Here is a 21,746-nt window from a genome sequence, read left to right on the forward strand (position 1 = left end):
GGAAAGCGACTGACAGGACACACACATACACGCACACGCACACGCACACGCACAGTGATCACCGGGGACGCCAGCTTTCGATTCCGATCCAATCCGGGACGACATGGGGGACCGAGCCGGGACCAGGTGAGATCCTTGTTGTTGTTTTTTAAACACCCGCAGATCTTCCGCGTCTGTCGGGTTCAGAGAGGGAAATGTAAGCAGAAGTTAAAGTTCTTTTTTTTTTTTTTTTTTTTTTTTTTGCACCGGGACCGGAAGTGACGTCACACGGCGGTCACAGGAGCTCCAGGTGGGATTACGGTTATGGCACGGCGTTTCCGGTCACCTTTTATTTGGGACGACGTTTTCATTTTCAGTGGAAGTCCCCCAACCCTGGGCCCCCGGTGTTGTGGGCTTAAAAAACGTCGCAGACCCTCTTTAACGGCAAACAACGTGTTTGACGTCAGGTTTATGTAAAAATAAAAAATCTGACATCCAACTCCATAGTCCATCTGACATTGGTGAGTGATGTTAACCGTTGTGGCCTCCAAGGTTCTTCTTCTCTGGTTGGATCTCCATGTTCTCATTCTTTTTTAACTTTATTTCTAAGTTGTTTTTGTTAGTCAGTTGGTCATCTAATCCTGGTTGAAAACAAGCAAGCACAAAACTCAGGTGATTGGTCCAAAATCAGATATAATGTAAATACACGTGTAAATACAAGAAGACAGTGTGGTATCATAGTGTGTGTGTGTGTGTGTGTGTGTCTGTAGCTGCTATTGTTGCCGTGGAGATTTTGTAACTAACTTCCATGCAAACTATATATGCAACGAATAATGAAAATACATCTTTAGTTGTAGAATAACTTACTGACTGCAGATTCTGTTATATAATCAACATCCTAAACCTTATTCACTAAAGTAGATAGATAAGATAGAGTGATAGACTGATTGACGGATCGATTGATTGATTGATTGATGGCAGTCAGGTATATTGTTACAGTATACAGGTAGATATAGCAACTTAACAGAATGGTGTCAACATAGGAATTTAAGCATATATTACACACAGACATGAGATGGAATATATACATATAAAGTATGTATAAAATTATTTATATTAAGTATGAATACAAAAATTATATTTACAGAATGAGATTTATATGAAATATTCGTATGGAATGGATATAAGATATATTTAGAGAATCTTAACGAAATATATATCAACAGAAAGAACGGAATATAAATTACATATATATAGAGTGAATTGGTGTAAGTTATACATACAGAATCGGAATTGAATGCATGTTTACAGTGTGAGATGGTACAAAAATATAAATATGTATATGCAGACTATATATATATATACACGTGTATATATATATATATATATATATATATATATATATATATATATATATATATATATATATGTATATGAGGGACAAATTGAGCAGTTATTCATAACACAAAATCATGCTTGCTATGGATAACTTAACAGCAGTAATAAAAATCCGCTGTAAAAATTGATTTTAATTTTGTATATTTATTTTAAGAGGTTCTCTGGAGAAAGCGGCTGTGGATTTCAGAAAAGATTGCTTCCATATTTTGACTTTCTTAATGCCTGCTCAAGCCTGTGAGCGTGCACAATCAGTGATGAGGTCTGTTCCCTGTGGAGGAAGTGAGAGAAACATCAGCTGATAAGGATGGGCATGTTGTTTTCTTTCCCCTGTAAGCCAAAACGACTAAAAACAGCAAAATTGTCCATGCGCGCTGGTAGCTATTGGGCTGCGTGAAACCCGAAGTGACCGGGACCCGTTCACAAATAGGACGCTTGGTGAAAATTTGGTTTCTGAAATACCCCGCCGATGGCACTCGCCAGTCACACTTCCTGCAGTGCAGCGCACCCACTTCCTGTGCAAATGCAGAGCTTGCACTTTTCCCTCATCCAGTTGCTTTGCGGTTGTCCTGCATTTAATCAACTGCCTGTGGAATATGTGAGCGACTGTATGCGAGAATTACGTTTGTGTGTACATGTGCGTATTTTGACTTTAATTAATAAAGAAACACTCTGCTTTCAAACACAGGTGAGGGAGCTGTACATTTGAGGAATGTTATTGGCAACATTTAATCAGATAATCTGGCAAGGAGAGTAATCAAGTTTCCAGACCACACTCTTTGAAATGATCTACATCGGGGTGTCAAACTCAATTACACCGAGGACCACATCAGCATAATGGTTGCTCTCAAAGGGCCACGTGTAACGGTAACAGTATAATGGAAACTAAATGTAATGTAATATAAATGTAACTACTCCTTAATGTTAATTAACAATGAATTTCTTATTTGTTCAAATCCAAAATGTTGCGTATGCATTCCCAACTTTCTTGAAACAGCCTTCCATCTGCATCAGCTTTTCTCTTCCTGGGCATTCAGGGATAATTTGTATTTCTCAGTTCCACTTGTTGAAAATAGCATTGATGTGAATATACTACAATCGAATGTCCGAATGTCGGGATGCCGTCACTTCGCAGGTAACATGATCGGTATGAATTGTGGGAAATGTAGTTTATGGTCGATGCACGCGTTTGACTTCTTTATTTTAAGACAAATACACCTTTCAAGACTTTCTTGCGGACCACATGACGTGTGGTCACATTTGGCCCGTGGGCCTTGAGTTTGACACGTGATCTACAGAAAACCAACTTTCCCCCAGGAGCAAAACCTCATGTTTACCAGGCAGAAACCTCAGACGGATCCCAGCTCAATGTGAGCAGCCTTCTGCCTCGACTGGTCTGGGTATAAAAGAGAGAGAGAGGAAGACAGCGGTTGACAGATACGGAAGGGGGTATGGGGGTTGGGAGGGACAGGCACAAATGATCTACCACTACTAATACCAGAAGTGCTGACAGTTACATGTCAGGACAAGGTCTTTTTTGTTATTTAAACAGTGGGTGGGCTTACACACACACTGACAGGCGTCACCTTTATCCAACAGCGAGGTGAATGCAGCACCAAGCTTTTGCCACCAGTAAAAGAAGAGGTCTGCTCCTACCGAACTCTTTCCTTCGCCATACTGACAGCCTTCTCTCTCTTCATTCTTCACCCCCCAAACTGTCCCCCCACTCTCTGTTGGACTCTGATTATATATTACCACTTTGTTTTGCACTACTGCAACTTTGCACTGTCAAAGAGAAAACCATCATGCTGCGATTGCACCATATACCATCATGGTACTGCTTACTGACCTTTGCACTAATTTTATGTTTGTCGTCTTTTCACCTCAACAGCAGTTTGTATCTGTATGCACTTTATACTTCATACTTCATAGTTTAATGTTTACTGTTGAATGTAACAGTGCACTTAACTGTTAATGTGCACTCTATTATTATAATTATTTTGTTAATTTCATGTTACCGTGGGATTGTGGGAAATGCCATCTCCATTCCTCTGGATGTCCGGTACATACAGAGAAATTTAAAATAAAGCTGACTTTGACCAACTGGCAGAAGGTAATTCTTGTGTCTTGCGATTGTTGATAAAATATTTAGCCCACTCTTTCCGCAGTCCTTAAACGTCCCATAACTGTAACGGTGCTGGATTATTAATCATCCAAATGTTTTGACCAATAGGGCAACATAATTATCTAGAAATTATAGGTGACACAAGTACATATTTAATGCCGTATTTAACCAGAAACTGATGGATTGCCTCCTTCAAGACGTATGATCTGGAGTAAAGGACTTCAAATGTCCTGTTAATAAAGTAGGTATGGAGCATAAATGAGAGAACTTTGTGAGTGTGAGATCAGGGGTGATGCAGGTGCTGAAAAAGCAGTTTTCTCTTCAGGGTGGTGGAGCTTATCATTTGGTAAGGTACAATTGAGGTACTTTGTATACGCGATAAGGATACCTCCTGTGCAATTTCGCTTAAGTTGTTCCCAGCCCGTGCGTCTGGCAGTGGGCCTTGTGGATGACCCAGAGCATGCCGTAGCCACGATACACTGCATCTTGTATGGCCTGGGAAGGTCTTAGGGTCCTCCAGGAAGAGCCTGGATGTGCGGTAGGACAATGATGATGATGATGCAACCCAACAACAGAGTGCTTTGTCAAGAGTTAGGTACTCATGGGAAACCATCTTCTTCCTGACAAACAATGCTGCTTTTGACCTTGGGGGCCCATTCTGCCTACCGCTACTGTTCCCTCAGTCACTGCAGGACACCCCCGAGACCCTCCGCTCAGATCATCAATCCCAAATGAATAGGTCTAAATACTTGTCACAAAGGACATAAATATAGATTTCCGCTGTTATTTGGGGTGTTTGGTAAAGACTTTCATGTTTGTGTCTCCAAGGGTCAATCATTCACCACAATAAATGTTTCTCTTATGTTTTATTCCAGAGCCGATCACGTCCTCTGTGTTCTGCATTTTCTGCATTGACTGTCTTGTAGAGGATGGGAAACTGAAGGGCTGGAGCTGGGGGAGGCTGTTTATGTTGAGAAACAGGAAATATGACGCCATGAAACAGCTGTAATGAGAAGAAAACTCCCACTGTCGTGATTGCTGTTTTTGTTTTCCCCAGTTGAGTTCATGGGTTTAACATGGAAACTACATACTTGCAGTTGCAATTGCTTTCTATTCAAACATTTATATCAAGAAACAGTGGCATCTGTATGTTGAAGTTCAGGGGGCTTGGGACATTGTGATAAGATCCCAAAAAGAATTTGTTTATGTTGAATTTCTTACTTTTCTAACATAGTCCATATCATTTTGGCGACTCCCTTCAGGTGTCCCCACAGCCAGTCGTCTTCCTCCATCCAGCCCTCTTTTCTGCATCTTCTTCTTTCACAACACCTCACTTCCTGTCCTCTTTCCCTCCATCCATAAACCTCTTCTCTGGTCTTCCTTTAGACCTCCTGCCCTATAGTTCCAAGCTCTACCCCAATCTTCACCACCCCTCCTCTGTCCAAAGCATGTCCAAAACATCTCAGCAAAGAACATCTAACATGTGCTTTAACTCTGATGGACTCATTCCTGATCCGCTTCATCCCCCTCACTTCCATAGAGAACCTCCCATAGAGACAACATGGCTACTCTCGCCGCCGCCTTCCTCACCTTTCATTTCATTCTGGCTTATACTCTTTTATCACCCCTGGCACACTCCGTTCCAACCTGCTTGTGCACGTTTCCCAACCTCTTCTCCACATTCTCCATTGCTCAGGACTGTTGACCTCAATTACTTAAACTCCTCCACCTTCTTTATCTCCACTCCCTGTAGCCTCACCTTTCCCCTTGGGTCACTCTCATTGTGTATTCTGTCCTGCGTCAACTAACCTTCATCCCTCTCCTTTCCAGAGCATACCTCCACCTCTGTACTTGTTGAAATGTTCTTGTCATTGCAACCGGACTTGAATTTCTTAACTTGAGCATGATTCACCCCTCATCTGAGAGGCTTCTTCAGTTCAGAGAGGAAATTCAACTCCAGTTACCACGACAAGAAGATTTCCACAAGAATTCAGCATGACCTGGATGACTGAGAACCTCCAAAGACATCTCCAGCTCTCTTTTCCTTCACCTGCTCCCTGCTCTCACTCAAGATCACAATGTCGTCTGCAAACATCACAATCCATTGAGATTCCGCATCTGTCAGTCTGTCCATCACCATACCAAACAAGAAAAGGCTTAGTGCTAATTTCCGATGTAGTCCCATCTCAACCCTTTAATCCTCTGTCACACCCACAGCAACACCTTGTGCATACATGTCCTGCACCAATATATCATACCTCTCTGCTACTCCAGATATCCTCATACATTACCACAATTTGTGGAGACGATAAATCAGCTTTAGAGACTATTGGACTTTTTTTAAGCAAAATAGTAACCGAGGCCTGAAATACAAAACAAAGACTCTTGTGGTGTCTAAATGAAAACAAAATTAGAGCTATGGTTCAAACAAGCATTTATAAAGCGTTACCTTCATTTTGTGTCATGTTCCTAACAGTTGAAAAACAAATACAAAAATAATTGTTAATAAGAAAAAATTTAAATTGAATTCATCGTTTCAATAAATGAATGTGACAGACTTTGGAGCGCACATTTATATAAAACTATTTTGCACAAGAAATCACGGCCCTTTTCTCTATTTTAGATACATTTAACGAAGAGGTGTTTTTTTTACATCTTAAGATTAAAAAATCCAGTTTTGCTAAAACACCTGCTCTGCATTCTTTTACAGAGTCTTTAAGAAGTCAAGCCCCAACTGCAAGGTAGGTACAAGTGTGCCAACAAAAAATTGGCACAATCCTTTGTTGCAATTGAAGGATAAGCTATTGGCATTCTAACATTTCACAAATGGAAGGTCGAAACCACTGTGGCTTTCAGTAATTATAATTCATACTAATTCAGAATTGCTGGTCTCACAATGAACAAATGCAACACAAGTGTGTGATGGCTTGACATGAGGAAGTATATATATACACAGTATATATACTGTATAGGAATTGAAAGAATGAACCATATTGTCCAACTCAAATCTAAATTTTGTTTATATGGCAGTACCCAACATTCCCCTATGAGTAACTACTTGGCGACAGCGGCGAGGAAACACAGCCTTTTATTGGGCAGTAACCTCAGACAGATGGCAGCTCAGTCTGGGCGGCCTTCTGCCTCAATCGGTCATGTTGAAAAAGAGAGAAAGAGATAGAAAGCAACAGGTTGACACAGACAGATAGAATGCAGATAGCGGTATTACTACCACTGCCAGTAGCACTGGTAGTTACATGCTAATAGCTGAAATGATCCAATAATAGCTTTAATATTCCATAAAAATTAACAATGCGCAGTAGATCAATCCATGCCCCCTGGGAACTGGTGGAATAAGAGAGCCCAGGGACCTGGGAGAAGATATGAGGCTACTATAATCCATACAGGCTCTAAGCCTACTCCTAAACAAAGAGAGAATGTCTGTTTCCAAGGTTGAGATTTAAAGATGGTTTCACAGAAGAGGAGCTCTTTGACTGAAGCTCCTGCTCTCCTTTTAGAGCAAATTTTCATATTTAACTGGACAAACCTGTTTTTTTTTCAGCCCTGACTCAGTCCTTCCCTTTTGTTTCAGCTCACCGTTTATCTCGGAAAAAGAGACTTTGTCGATCATTCGGACCATGTTGAGCCAGTAGGTGAGACCAACAGATGCACAGCCGTGGGTGTTATACACACACACATACACACACGCACACACTGATAGGGGAATGAAAGAGTGATTGTTTGATTGGCTGTAAATGTCTGTAAATGGTTGTATATTTCAATTTGCCATGTTACTGAGTGGTTGCACGTCTCTGTAAGACATGAATGAAGGGGTGAATGGTTGTATATCTTTGTATGTGGCCTTGTGATCAACTGGCTAACCCCGCCTCTTTCCCTATAACAGCTATGATAGGCTCCGCCCCCATGTGACCTTGACTGCAGGATAGGTGGTAGAGATAATGAATAAATGAGTAAATGATTCTTGAACATCAATCCAGATAGGAATAGATTATGGTGAAAGAAATGCCCCTTTTTTACCTCCACATTAATGATGTGTTCAAGTGGACTTGGATACAGGATGTTGTTCTCTGTCTTTATCCGAAGATAGACATGTAGAAGGTACCGTGCAGGTGTTGTGGTCCACTATAGGAGCAGCAGACCTGCTTGTGTGCTTATTCTGAACCCTGTTCCATAGATGGGGTTGTCCTCTTGGATCCAGAGTACCTGAAAGGTCGTAACGGTAAGAAAACTTGAAGATCAATGGTAATTTGAGTAGCCCCGGAGTCACGCGATGCTAACTCTGCCTCCAGTGTTGGTGACTCTGACCTGTGTGTTCCGTTACGGCCGCGAGGACTTGGACACCTTGGGGTTGTCCTTCCGGAAGGACCTGTTCAGCAGCACATTTCAGGCCTTCCCGCCACTGGAGGACAACAAGTCACCTTTAACGGCACTCCAGGAGAGGCTCTTGAGAAAACTGGGCCAACATGCCTACCCCTTCACCTTCCAGGTGAGATTGCAAAAAAAAAGAGAAGAGAATTTTTACATTTCCTGAACAGTTGAATTTAACCAGGTTTATGTGGTTGGGCCTGTCAGATCCCCCTGAACCTGCCCTGCTCCGTGACCCTGCAGCCTGGCCCGGAGGACTCTGGGAAGGACTGCGGTGTTGATTACGAGCTTCAGGCGTTCTGTGTGAAGAGCCCGGAGGAAAAAGTACACTCAAGGTTGCACATCACTACATAATAGAGACAACAGCACTGCTAACACTCCTTGAGACGCACAACCAGTTTGACCTTTTGGTGGATTTTCAATAACGCTTCTACACACCACTAGCATACACATATCTTGACAATTGAGGTTCTCCAAAGAACATTTTGCATGTTTTTGGATTGTGGGAGGAACCTGGAGGGTCCCCAAGCAGACAAGGGAAGAACATGGAGACTCCACCCAGTAAGGAGCTCCTGTGGGAATCCAAACAGGGACGTCCTTGCCGTGAAGCAGAAGCGCAAACCACCGTGTCACCTGACTGGATTTATGTCACTAATCGATACACATGGCCAAATGTAGTAGCATGAAACCGACGTTGTTTTATTTGCATTCGACCCAAATAATCTTAGATAACAGCCACAGAGATTTGAATGATCCCATGAAAGCAGGGTTCCCATGCCTCCTGGAAAATGACAGACCCATTTTCCAGACAAGGAAAATTATATAAAGATGTCAAATGCTCTGGAGGTCAGCCTGAAAGAGTATTTCTCCTCCCTCTGCTTCGAGCTAAAAGTAATCTGCACACGTTTCTGTTGTCCTGTTGCTATAATGCCCGACAAAGAGATACGGCGTTAGCTGGCGCAGCACTTTGTGGGACACTTACCGGCCAATCAGATTTGCACGTCCCCTCAGAGCCGTCCTGCTTCCCAGTGTTTCCTCTGTCGATAGATTTAATGACTTTTCAGACCCCAGTCATGACTTCTATTATCCAAACTAGCGGCTTTCAGATGAAGAGTGTTGCTAGTTTTGGCCTGTGAGTGATGAATTTGTCATCATTTCTGAGAATGCAAGATTATTTTAAGCCGTAGCCAAAGGCTGCATGTCTTTAAATCAGCTCTCAGGGCAGAAGAGAGATAAACACAAAGACATTCTGGGTAAATCCGCAATTGTGGAAAAAAAAAGACTTCCGCAAGGCGTGGCGGGGTCAGACTGCAGCAGTTGAATAGGGTGGGAAGCCTGGAAACTATGGATATAGGCTTTGTGTGCGTAACAATGGAAAGTAGCCTCTTATTTCCAATGAATTCCATTATTTGCAGTGATAATTTCAGTGTTAGGTGTTACATTCGGTCAAAATCAATGTCTTTTAATAAAAACCTCGTGTGTTTGTAAACTGAACTGTGTGTTTGTGTGTATGCAGGAACTCTGTGCACTTGGTGATACGGAAAATTCAGTATGCACCAGAGAAGCCCGGACCGCAGCCCACTGCGGAGATCAGCCACAGCTTCTTGATGTCCGACAGGGCTCTCCACCTGGAGGCGTCATTGGATAAGGAGGTAAACGTGCCCTAACGCTGTCCTCCCGTTCAGCTCGTAAGACCCGCATGACGCTCGGACCTCTATCCCTCCTCAGCTCTACTACCACGGCGAGCCCATCAACGTGAACGTCCATGTGACCAACAATTCAACCAAGAGTGTCAAGAGGGTGAAGATATCTGGTAGGTCATTCAATATCATCACCTAGGACAGGGGTGAGGAACCTTTTTGACTGGGAGAGCCATAAAAGCCAAATATTTCAAAATATATTTCATTGAGAGCCATATATTGTTTTTAACGTACAATAAATTAAATGTCTTACTTTTAATGCGACCTCTGGTGCTGCATGGGTTTGTTCGATGCAATTTTATCATTGCATATTAGACATGGCACAGATCCAAATGCAAATTCCTCTGTCTATGCAGCCTGGAATGCGCGGTAATCATTGTCTTTTTTTCTTTTCACCATCGTTTCTATTACAACGGTTGAAGTGGATAAAGAAGTTGGCGATCTGATAAAATTAATTTCTTCACCTTTACAATGACCCGGACATGCTTGTGAGCCATTGGTTCCCTACCCGACCTACGGGTGACCCGTGAAATTTATCGTCAGAAGTAATTCCTGTTTACCTTGAAATTAAACAGCATTATGAAGAAATATCACAAATATTTTAAAATCAGCTCCAAACTTTTTTTTTTTTCCAACCAAAAATTGTCTGAGAGCCATATGCCGTCACTGGAAGAGCCATATATGGCTTGTGAGCCAAAGGTTCCCGACCGCTGACCAAGAAAGATGATTACTTGATTTTTATAGCTGTAAAACACTATTGTAAATTATGTCAAAATTCATCTCAGCAATATCAAGGGTATCTCCCAGCTAACTCCTTGTCTTGTTCTCTCAGTCTGCCAGTTTGCTGACATCTGTTTGTTCTCCACGGCCCAGTTCAAGTGTCCCGTAGCCCAAGTGGAGGCGGAGTAAGTACCCTCAGGGCGAAACAGTGATGAGGTGTTGCTGTAAGTGGGATAGAGAAGTTCAAGGCTGAGGTGGGAGTGCGTCATTGATCAGCTCGAAGACCCTTCTTGTTTGCTATGGTGACAGACAGACTGACAGATGACGTCAGACAGGAAACATTATGGATTATGATGTTTTACAGATGACACCTTTATCTATAATAAGAGCTGGGGGCAGCTGGGGGAAAATCTCAAGAGTTTGAGGAATGACTTGGAGAGGACAGGAATGAAAGTTAGCTGCAGCAAGACAGAATAGATGAGTGGGAACGAGAGGGACCCGAGTGGAACGGGAAGGCTATAGGGAGTAGAGATTGGAGATTGAGAAGGTGGAGGCTTTAAAGCATTAAAGGTCGACAACCCAGAGAAAAAGAGTGTGGAAGACAGGGGAAGAAATGTGTCAGGGATGATAAAAAGAGTATCAGCAAGTATAAGAGGAAAGGTGTAGAAGACAGATAAGAGCGCAGAGATGATGTATGGTATAAGGACACTGAAGAAGACAGGAGGCAAAGCTGGAGGCAACAGAGATGGAGATGTGATGGTTCTCTTTGGGAGTGAGGAGTATGGAGAGGATCGGGAATGAGTCCATCAGAGGGAAAACTTATGTTACCGGAATTTCCGGACTATAAGCTACTACTTTTTTCACACGCTTTGAACACTGCGGTTTCAACAATGATGCGAGCTTCATGCCACCGATACATTTAGCCTCGTCACATCGGACCAATGAAAGTACCGTGAAATTCTGAGGCCGTTCAATTGTGACACTGAAGAAGACGACTTTAATGGTTTTAGTTCACAGAAGGAAAACGAAGATAGCGATCAGCTGGAGTAGAGGATAAAAAGTGGATGGATTTTTCCCTGTGTTATTTATTATTAATCTTTTTCATCAGCCATGTTACAAGCACTGTTCGGTAAAAAAGCATTTCCAGAACATACATGTGGATGTTACAATGCCACTGACACCTGCCACTTAAAGACGAGTGCAGCCTATATATATGCTTATATATTTGTTTATTTTTAGCCAGCAAAGTTTATATATAGATGCGCTCAATAGTACGGAAAATACGGTATACATTCTGAAGAAACAGTCACCCAGATTATTTGGACATGGACAGAAGAGAAGACCTGAGTAGAAGGATGTTGAAGTTGGAGCTGCCATGCATGAGATCTAGAGGAAAACCAGAGAGGAGTGTTTGGATTTAGACAAAGGAACTGCAGTTAGTTGGTGTGAGAGAAGAGGATGAAGAGGAGAAGGTTAGGCTGTGGAGACCCCTGAGGGGAGCAACCCAAAGGAAGACACTTTCATGATAATGATTTATAGTGAGATCAGGGGCCACCAACTGACCTCCATTTTTGAGCTATACTTTCATACACCTCGCAGATGACTGAAAGGCTCTCTGGCCAAAAGTTAATCTTCTAATAGCGTATGATAATGTCATTAAAGACAATCAAAATGTTTTGTGTGTCTCAACCTCTTTGATAAACACTTGTCATGCGTTGTCTTTGTTCAAGTAACCAAATTGGTCCCAGCTCCACCTCCTGCCAAGTCCACACCCTGACACCCATTCTGGGCGCCAACCGGGAGAAAAGGGGACTGGCCCTGGATGGGAAGCTGAAGCACGAGGACACCAACCTGGCCTCCAGCACCATGTACACTGGACCAAACCATAGATGCACATGATGGACATCCGGCTTCATGCCGCACGCTGAGTATTCCTTTCCTGTGTGTGTGTCTGACAGAGTAAAGGATGGCAGCAACAAGGAGATGCTGGGGATCTTGGTTTCTTACAGAGTCAAGGTCAAGCTGGTCGTGTCCCGTGGAGGGTACGTGGCCACTTTGAGTTATTTCCTAAGCAATTTCCCATGTAAGCTTTAAGCACAGTGCACATCAGCTGAGATTAGCAAGGAGATGGGAGCGGCAAGGATGGGGGTGTCAGGAAGTGGAAGGACGTTCTGTCAGGAACAGGTCAAGTGGCAACGGCGTTGCATAGGTATTCAAGCAAATGGTGGGTGGAGGCAGTCAGGATCTTCCTGTTTAGGGAGTCAGGAGATAAACAAGGTGTGTTCAAGTCCATCAGGGCTGGACTGGACTTGAACTTCTTGGATCTGCTTGTCACCAAAAGGGCCAAGTATGATTTATGTTGGCACTTCACTTGGAATAATCAGACTTTATCTTTTGCACACTTATGCGTGTGTGTGTGTGTGTGTGTGTAGGGACGTATCGGTGGAGCTCCCGTTTGTTCTGATGCACCCAAAACCCGCGGACCAAAGCTGTCCTCCACCGCAGTCAGGTAACACACACCTCAGATAAACGCCTGCCATGGAATGGTGTCAGTGTGTAACTGGGTATTTGGGTCATTGTTTGCAGCTGCCAAGGAGCCTGACGGTGCTACATGTACTGACCTAATTGAATTCGAGACCAAGTAAGTCCTGTGTGCATGTGTGTAGTATGGTGTGTGTGTGTTCAGACTATTTTTCTCTCAACAACTTCCCAACCTGTTCAGAATTTAACTCTTAAAGGTGCTGATGTAGCACTGACAGCTACTTACTAACCACTGAAATGATACAATAATAACTTTGACATTGAGAAGAAGAGAAACAGCAATAGTGGATGCCTGATTGAGAGAGTGAATGTTTGTTTTACATTAGAACATATGAATGAATGAATGGTTGTCTGTTTGATGTGTGAATGAAAGGGTGAAAGTTGCAATCCATACGGGGAAACAAGGTATAAAATGATAGCTTTTTTTTTTATAAAACTACCAGTAGTTAACTTTGCAAAGTACTGCAAATGTCACACTTTATAATATGTATTTGGGTTTGCATGCACAAGGATGTTTAGAAGGTTGAACGATGTGTCTATACAGGTGCGTGCAGAAACATCAGGTCCGAAAACATCAGATACATTCAAAGATCTGATGTTTTTTTTTCTACTTTCAGATCTTCCTCTCAGTCTGAGGATGTGGTGTTTGAGGACTTTGCTCGGCTGCGTTTAAAAGGACCGACAACCGACTCACTGCTTTAGCCCTCATGGTTGGGGAAAGTGTAAAAGCTCAAAATGTAAACAATATTTTTATACAGATTTAAAAAGCAAAACAAAACAATGTATAAGTATTCCATTGTCAGTGCAAGCACTTAACAGCACTGCATAGCATGCTGTGCAAATGAAAACAGCCTGCAATGACAGTTTGAGGGAGCATGACTACATGGGTTCCATCCCAGGGAGCAGTCAGTATGCTCACTAAAAACTCATAAGTGGATCGTCATGAATGTTGGTTAGAACATTTATATATACTGAACAAAATTAAGTCTTATTACATTTAATCTAAGTCTTTGTGTAATCTCAGTGAACCGAGACAGCACAGCGAATCTACCTGTGTGGACCTCCTGTTGATTTTGCCATGACATGAAAGCAGACTGATGTTGAAAGTAGCAAAAGATACGCTCATCTGCCTGGCTTTTCTAATCACACTATTCAGAAGTGTATCTACGGCTTGACTGAACATTGTATTAAAGAACATTTATACCACTGAAAACTTATGGGGATAAGTAACACTCATTCAGAACTGCAGGGAGGTGTTGAGACAGGCAAGTTCACTCACTCATTCACATTACATAGATATTCAAACTTAAGCTCATTCCTATATTAACATGAAACTAATCATTCTCTCATTCATGTCATATATAAATAGAAAAATGTTTACTTAGTCATTCACAAATCACATTTAACTATTCTCTTATTCACATAGCATATGGACATACTATCATGCACTCCCTCATTCCGACTTCAACTTTCTTGTTTATTTGCAATGGACAATCAACTATTCATTCAGACAAAATATAGATACCAATTCAGATTTTAACAACCTTTCCCTCCCTCATTCACACATTATATTCATCAATTCACTCATTCACACATCATATAGACATACATCCATTCAGTCTCTCATTCATGTGTTATATATATAAACATACAACTATTCACTCTTTCATGTCATATAGACATATAGTACCATTTACGCTTTCACTTAAACATCATATCTACTTATTAACACGTCATGTACACATACAATTCATTCTCTCATTCATTTGTGTGTCATACCACACAAATGACTTTACTCACTCATTTGCACATCATAAAAGACGTAGAACCATTCAGTCTTATTCACAGGAGGAAATGGAGAGTGTTCAAATAATCTGATGTATGCTTTTACATCTTGGGAGGAAAACAGAGAACTCTGAACCTTCTTCCTGTCAGGATTAAGGGCAAACCGTTATGCTACCGTCCCGCTAAAAGTACATAACGACCAAGTGCTGAAATAAAAAAAAAAGGCTTTATTGCGTACAGGAAAGAGAAGTCTTTAGCAGGTAAACTGTAAACTCACAGTCCAGATATGACTGGTCTACTGCTGCTGCTGTTGCTGCTGCTGCTGCTGCTGCTGCTGCTGCTGCTCGAGCATCACCTCACAGATCCGCCCCAGCTCTCCTAGTTTGACCTTCGCATATTCTGCTCTGTTCAGCGCCATCTGGCAGTCCTTCCTGGCGGAGTAGGTGGAGCCTTCATGCGGCTGACCGGTGGCAACCTGTGATTTAAAGGAGAATTTAAAATTCTGAATCAGTCTGGTCAGAGAATCACGAATCCACCGTGCTTGAACTTCTTGAATGACATTTGGAAATGTAATTGAAGCTCTAAATGTGAAGAGGGCTGTAGCTAAATCATGTAATTGAACTGAGAACCAGTATAGAAAATGTCATGTGTGGATGTCACCATCTTGGAAGTTTGGAAAAGGATGAATTTCGTTCAGAGGAGGGAGCGAGACCTGTGTGAGGTATCGGATCTGTCCTCCCAGTTCACTTTCCACCCTGTTGACGGAGCTCTGGAACTGGACAAGTTGTCGATCCAGCAGGCTGGCATTGTGTTTGTCTTTGGAGAGTTCCTGCACGATGTTTCCTGCGAGGCGGTAAAAGAGGCTGTGATTTCAAAAACTTCTCTCACACCAATTCATTCCGAACTTCTTTCCCTCAATCCATAAACCTCCGCAGCTCCAACCTCAGCATCCTTCCATCCAGATCTTAAACACTCCTCCTCTGTGCATGTACAAACCATCTCAGCCTGAGCCCTGCCTTATCTCCAAAATCGAGATTCCCCTTGACGTATTAACTTGAATGCACTTCAGACGCATGGTCACTTATTGCTTCATGGTCCATAAACCTTAACTAAGGATGGAAAATATCACGAAACCCACTGATCTGTGCATGGACGTCTGCATGTTTAAGTCCAGTTGTGTGTATTTCTTAGGTAATTAAAGCCATCCATTCATACAAGCACTCAAGTCTGCATGTATCAACTGAGACAGGAAAACCAGTGGCACGGTCTAGTGTGTGTATACGTGTGTTTGTGTCTGTCCTCACCAGCACACTGCAAAATCATCGCTATTTCCTTCTCCACATCCTCCAGGGCTCGGAGCCGCTCGTTGGCCATAGTGAGCGGCTGTTCCCACGGCGGTGATCCGGCGCGGCAGTAGCCGTTCTCCCTGCTCTCTCCCTGGTTCGGATCAGCTGAAAATGTCGGATCTGCCGCTCGGAGCTTCAACGCCCAAACAAAAGGCCTCCTGAAATCGACGTCACTCGGTCGCGCAGTGTTGACGTCCGCTTTAGCTGAAAAAAAAGGCAGCGAGGCGAGATGGCGGCGTCGGCTTGGGTGCATGGCCCGTCCGCAATGCGGCTCACGGAGGGTTTGCTGTCGGCCCTGAAGGAGCCGCGTCCGGAGCTCCTGCCGGCACTGCTGGCCAACTACCGGGAGCACGGCGTGTTCCCGACGCAGGTAGAGCCGCGGGCCGCTGTTTGACTAGTCAAACGCGGCTCGGTTCTCTTCCCTCCCCCCCTACCGTATCACGGACCCGAAGCAGCCGCCGTGTTTGCGGGTCTTTGTACCGATGTTGCCCGCTAGCGTCTGTCTCACCCTCCGCGCACCGGTGCGCTGTGTGTCTCCGCAGGGCACCAACTCCGTCGGCGGGCTTGTGGGTTTCAGCAACGCCAAGCTGGGCTCCAGCAAAACCCGGTGAGACCACGGGCATCACGATTAGCATCATCACTAGCTTCATCATTAGCATCGCCGTTAGTGTAATAACTAGTGTCGTCAGTAGCGTTATGACTGGTATCATCATCGGCATTATCATTGACATTGTCATTAGCTTCATCATAAGTATCATCACTAGCATCATCATTAGCATTATCACTAGCATCATCACAAGTGTCATCATTAGCATTATTATTAGCTTCATCATTGGCACAAACTGCAGCATCGTCACAAGCATCATCACCCATTGACATTGCCACTAGCTTCATCATAAGTATCATCACTTGCATGTTTAGTAGCATTATCACTAGCTTCATCACCTGCAGTATCGCTAGCATAATGGATCGCTATCATTGTTAGCATCGTTGTTGACAGAGTTTTTTTTTTTTGCATATGTAGTCACAGCCGCCGGTGGAAATAGCTGTTTATGCAAAAAATGTAAATAATGGTCACTTAGGATTGTTTTAAATACCGTCAGCAGTCTGTTTCCAATTATAAGTACCCACTAGTACCATGGTGAACAGAAAGGACAGAAAATTAGGCTGGCTCTATAACCCCGGGGGGTAAAGGTCAGAGTCAGGAGGAGCGATGTGTAATATGGGCATCAAAATAAAATCAGATTCCATATATATTGCGTCAGTTCACTACAGAGGTGTTACAGAAACCCAACATTACCTCATGAGCAAGCACTTCCCTTTTTACCGGGTCAGAAGTCTCAGACATATCAGTATGGGCTTCTGCCTCGACCAGCCGGTTAAAAAGAAAGTGAGGGACAGTAACACTTCAAGCCAGGTAACATTTCAGTCAAGTAGCAGATAGAATGGAATTATTTACCCAATGTGATGAATAACAGATGTGACATTCATGCACTATTTTTCCTCACAGTGAAACAAATAAAATTTGCTAAGAAGAGTTATGTAGCTTAATGCTGTGCCGCTCCGTAGGTTTGAGGGTCTCTGCCTGCTCTCCATGTTGGTGAAGGACAGTTCAAGTGAGCTGTTCCAACAACACTGTCTGTCTTGGCTCCGCTTACTGCAGCAAGTCATCCAGGTAACACACACACACACACACACACACACACACACACACACACACACACACATTCAGAAACAGAAGAAGAAGATTAAAAGGCGCCTGCTTTGTAGTCTCAGGCTCCAACTCAGACCATCCAGCTGGCGGTGAATATCCTGAAGGACTTGGTGCAGTTTTCCTCACAGCTGGCAGAGTTGGCCCGCGAGGTGGGCCTCAACTGTATCCTGGGGATCCTCACATCCCTGTTGGGCCTCAAGACAGAGGTAGGACCGAATGCAGAAACACAGAGCTTCATTAACATCACCGGTAATAGTGTCGGGCCACAGAGTAACACAAACAGGTGTGCCCTGACTGATTAGTCTCCACTGTCATTTAAAAAAAAAAGGAGGATCACTAACCAACATTAGATTCAACAAGATGAAAGCTATCTCTTTTTTTATGTTTTGTAATTCTGGAATTTACCCATGAAAATTCACTAGCTTCAGTCAGTGTGTGTATATATAGTGAGAATGTGATAGAGAGGATTAGCCAATGAATTCCCATATTAGTAGAGAATTGCTGATTTACTTACTTATGTATCAGCCAATAGCACACCATAAGGACTAAAATGTTTATATGATATCCATCCATCCATCCATCTTCTGCCGCTTATCCTGCACTCAGGGTTGCAGTGGATGCTGTAGCCTATTCCAAATGTCGCCGGGCGAGAGGCAGGATACACTCTTGACTAGTCGCCAGTCAATCGCAGGGCCACATACATAGGCAACCAGCCATTCACTCACTCAATCATTCAGGGGTATTATATATACTATATATATTAAGAAAAAAGACAGTAATGGGGTGGACTTTGATATTTGCAGAGTGCTCAAAGGTGAGAGCACGGGGCAGGTGGAGGAACTAGCATTGAGCATACCTCCACCTCTTTGGTATGCTCTGGAAAGGAGGGGAATGAAGGTTGGCTGCAGAATGCATGTGTGTGAATTAGAGGAAACCAGGTAGAGCAGTGAGGATGTAGGAAGTGGAAATGAAGAAGGTGGAGGACTTTAAGAGCAATAGAGTGTGTTGAGAACAGGTGGTGAAATGTGTGCAAGCAAGCTAGAACAGATGGAGAAGGGTGCCTGGGTGATAAGAGTATGAAAGGAAAAGTATAGAAGGTGGAGCTGAGGGCAGCAGTGTTGTCTGGTTTAGAAGACAGGAGGCAGAGCTGGAGGCAGCAGGGATGAAGGTGTGGAGGTTCTCTTTGGGAGTGAGGAGAATGGAGAGGATCAGAAATGAGTCTGTCAGGGTTGTGGAGATAAAGTCAGATAGACAGTCGTTGGTTTTTCTCTAATTCGAGCCGGTGGAAGCATGTAACTGTATTAGAATTAAACCTTGCTGAACTCCAAATGGCAATTTTTGTCTGCTCTATGTGCAATTAGCTATTGACAAAAAGAGAGCTCTCGTCTGAACGTAAGATTCAGATCAGTTTCATGTTGTACTAGCATCCTCAACCCAGCCTTCCTTGCAGACTATGTTGGAGGTGATTCTGTCTATGTTGTTTGGATCTCACCTTATTTGTTTGTTTTGATGTCTGTGAAGTGAGCTATTGAGCCTTCACATTTAAATGTCTCCTCTTGTAATGCCAGTGTGAGCTGGCGGCCATGGAGGGGATGATGGCCTGCATGACCTTCTATCCTCGAGCCTGCGGCTCACTCAAGGTGAGATGCACTCACAAACTGCAGACTGTTAAAAGAAACTGTTGGGAATTATTGAAGCTGTGCATCTTTACGAATTCAGGGCATTGATGGATGGAAAAAATGCTTTTTTTTGTTTTTTTCATTTCAGGATAAACTGGGAGCTTATTTTCTAACCAAGATGGACAGCACAAACAAGAAAACACAAGAGGTTTTATTTGATTAATCTATCTTTTATCAGAACACACTGTGTGATAATACAATTTGTAATAATTTATGTTTTGCCATAATTTTGTGGGATCAACAGTTCATGTTAACAGCAGTGTATGTTTTAAAATTGATCCTGTTTATCTGGCTTGAATGCAATAAGCATGTGATCTAATGGTTAATGCATCATGTGGTAGTTATAGCACATTGTGAAAATGTGGATTAGCTTGCATCAGTAAGTGTTCTACCCACAAAAAACATAGTATATAAGAAGTTAATGTGATGACATTTTTTATGATTACGTGCAATAAACACCATGGAATTAACAGATTTGATCATCTTAAAAAATGCCTTTTGGTGCTAATGTGGTGCATGTGGTGTAATCCTCAATCCAGATCCTTGTTTTCACTGTATGATTCCCAGATGTTCTTCACTCCACAAACTTATTTGATCTTCTCAGATGGCGTGTCAGTGTTATGGCCGCCTACCTTGTCTGGGCGGGGTGTTGGACACGGGCTTGGGAACTGGAAGGGCTGAGGGCTGGACCAGTCAAATTCACTGCCTTCTGGCCTCAGCGAATAGCCTGCTGGCTCAGATCTATCAAGGTTCAGAAACAGGTACAGATGGCATTGTTTCCTTGTATAAATATGGCTATGCCTACCTTTAAAGCAGATGAGGTGTTACTGTGTGAGAATGGTGGTTTTTCTCTAACATCCCACCATACCTATGTGGGAATTTGTTTCAAGCGTTTGCTGTGATTTGTTTTTCCCAGATGGGACAGTGCAATACGAAGGTCCAGGGGTGGAGCTGGCCTTCCCTCTGCTCAACCAATCAGATCCTTTGCTCCTGCTCCAGCTTCAGCAGCGATATACTGCTGTGTGTCTGGCACTCAGACACACTCTCAGGTATAACACACCCAAGTACTAAACAAAGAAGTAATAGAGCAATAGTATCTTAAATAATAGTGTTAGATATACTTGTAATTACGCATGGTTCAATATTCAGAAAACAAGCAGCTTTTCTCTGTGCTGACCCTTGTGTGTCCACTAATAGGGTGGATCCAGCTTCTGCAGTGCGTCTGCCTGTCAGGCACATCCTAAATCTTGTGTGTCGAGCTCTGGCCATTACCTCCAAAAGCATTGTGAGCCCCCATGCACTCATAATCACAATTTCACAGCGCAGGTGTTTATGGAGATTGTGAAAATGCATGTATTGATTGATTTTTTTTGTGTGTGTGTGTGTGTGTCAGAATCTAACAGGAGATGGTAACTTTAGATTGCTGGTCCTGCCTATTATACACATAGTCACGCTGGAGGTGCTGTCAGCTCTTATCACAGTGTAAGTACTTACAGACACACAGAGCTGAATGACTGAGTAGTTAAGTTTTTTTTTTGATGATTTTGCATATTTTTTACCAGTGTGCGAAGTAGCATGGTTCAGTATGCCGCAGTCCTGCAGAGGCTCTTTTCCCAGACCCTTTCGGCTTGGACGCCTCCATATGAAGCAAGTCCCGGACAGCAGAGGTCCTTCAGGTACTGAAATCATACCCAGTTATACTTCTGGTAATGTTTATACTTGGTCAATACTATTCCTCGGTTGGAAGCGGTCTATAACATGTGGATGCACATTTCCTGTTCTAAGATATAGTAAAGTAAAAGTCAAACAAACCGAATCATATTTCCTGCCATTCTAAGATGAAGATTTGGGTGACCCTCAGCCCCTCGCAGAGTCACCTAAGGCAATTTATCATTGGTATGTCTCCAGACTAAGAGCAATGCACAAGTACCCCAATCTACATCCACAATGTATGGAGTCAAACTCCTAAGAATAAGGAGATGAGGGTACCCTCCTGAAGCCAGCTCTCCAGAGGGGGCTGGGGCTTTGGTCTATAGGGCATGGTCAGACATGATCCAAGGAAGCAACATGGAGCTACCATCCTGTGGATTCACCTCCTGCATGGAGAGGCATCAGGGATTGTTGTAAAAGGAGGTGGATACCCCAGTGTGCCGACCTCTGGTGTGGCAGTCTGGTTTGTGGGACATGGAGTTTACACTCTTCCATTGAAAGGGTGAAAAGCCATTGGGCACCAACACCATGTTAATACATAATCATTGTCATGAGTGCACAGGATACTAAAACACCTCATGCCAAGGCTTATTGCTCAACTTTATAATCATATGAGTGAATTTGGACCTGTGCCGTGTATCTCACAAAAGCAATGAGCTGAGGATGCTC

At 43.1% G+C, this 21,746-nt stretch overlaps 3 protein-coding genes across 3 annotated transcripts in view; 2 read left to right on the forward strand and 1 right to left on the reverse strand.

Annotated features, from left to right (window-relative positions):
• Positions 1-14,056, forward strand: arrb2b (arrestin, beta 2b). The gene is made up of 14 exons (XM_086165153.1): positions 1-126; positions 6,210-6,240; positions 7,089-7,149; positions 7,692-7,736; positions 7,807-8,003; positions 8,090-8,217; positions 9,399-9,534; positions 9,611-9,695; positions 10,415-10,487; positions 12,033-12,170; positions 12,261-12,344; positions 12,735-12,811; positions 12,889-12,943; positions 13,461-14,056. Exons 1-14 carry the CDS (start codon positions 104-106, stop codon positions 13,543-13,545), a joined length of 1,218 nt encoding a protein of 405 aa, XP_086021279.1. The 5' UTR covers positions 1-103; the 3' UTR covers positions 13,546-14,056.
• med11 (mediator complex subunit 11) lies at positions 13,793-16,139 on the reverse strand. Its single transcript, XM_086165154.1, has 3 exons — positions 15,933-16,139; positions 15,341-15,471; positions 13,793-15,103 (listed from the first exon to the last, which is right to left on the reverse strand). The coding sequence occupies exons 1-3, from the start codon at positions 16,000-16,002 to the stop codon at positions 14,924-14,926; spliced, it is 381 nt and encodes a 126-aa protein (XP_086021280.1). The 5' UTR covers positions 16,003-16,139; the 3' UTR covers positions 13,793-14,923.
• pelp1 (proline, glutamate and leucine rich protein 1) overlaps positions 16,064-21,746 on the forward strand; it is a 14,410-nt gene continuing 8,727 nt past the window's right edge. Inside the window, exons 1-11 of the mRNA XM_086165152.1 lie at positions 16,064-16,344; positions 16,517-16,581; positions 17,544-17,649; positions 17,745-17,894; positions 19,257-19,328; positions 19,456-19,515; positions 19,972-20,128; positions 20,284-20,416; positions 20,565-20,652; positions 20,761-20,849; positions 20,930-21,043. Coding sequence (XP_086021278.1) covers positions 16,204-16,344; positions 16,517-16,581; positions 17,544-17,649; positions 17,745-17,894; positions 19,257-19,328; positions 19,456-19,515; positions 19,972-20,128; positions 20,284-20,416; positions 20,565-20,652; positions 20,761-20,849; positions 20,930-21,043 — 1,175 coding nt within the window. The 5' untranslated portion in view covers positions 16,064-16,203. The remainder of the gene's footprint in view (positions 16,345-16,516; positions 16,582-17,543; positions 17,650-17,744; positions 17,895-19,256; positions 19,329-19,455; positions 19,516-19,971; positions 20,129-20,283; positions 20,417-20,564; positions 20,653-20,760; positions 20,850-20,929; positions 21,044-21,746) is intronic.

Source organism: Fistularia commersonii, chromosome 19 (assembly GCF_037954325.1).
Source record: "Fistularia commersonii isolate RoL2024-O1a breed Wild chromosome 19, RoL_Fcom_v1.0, whole genome shotgun sequence".
NCBI lineage: Eukaryota > Metazoa > Chordata > Actinopteri > Syngnathiformes > Fistulariidae > Fistularia > Fistularia commersonii.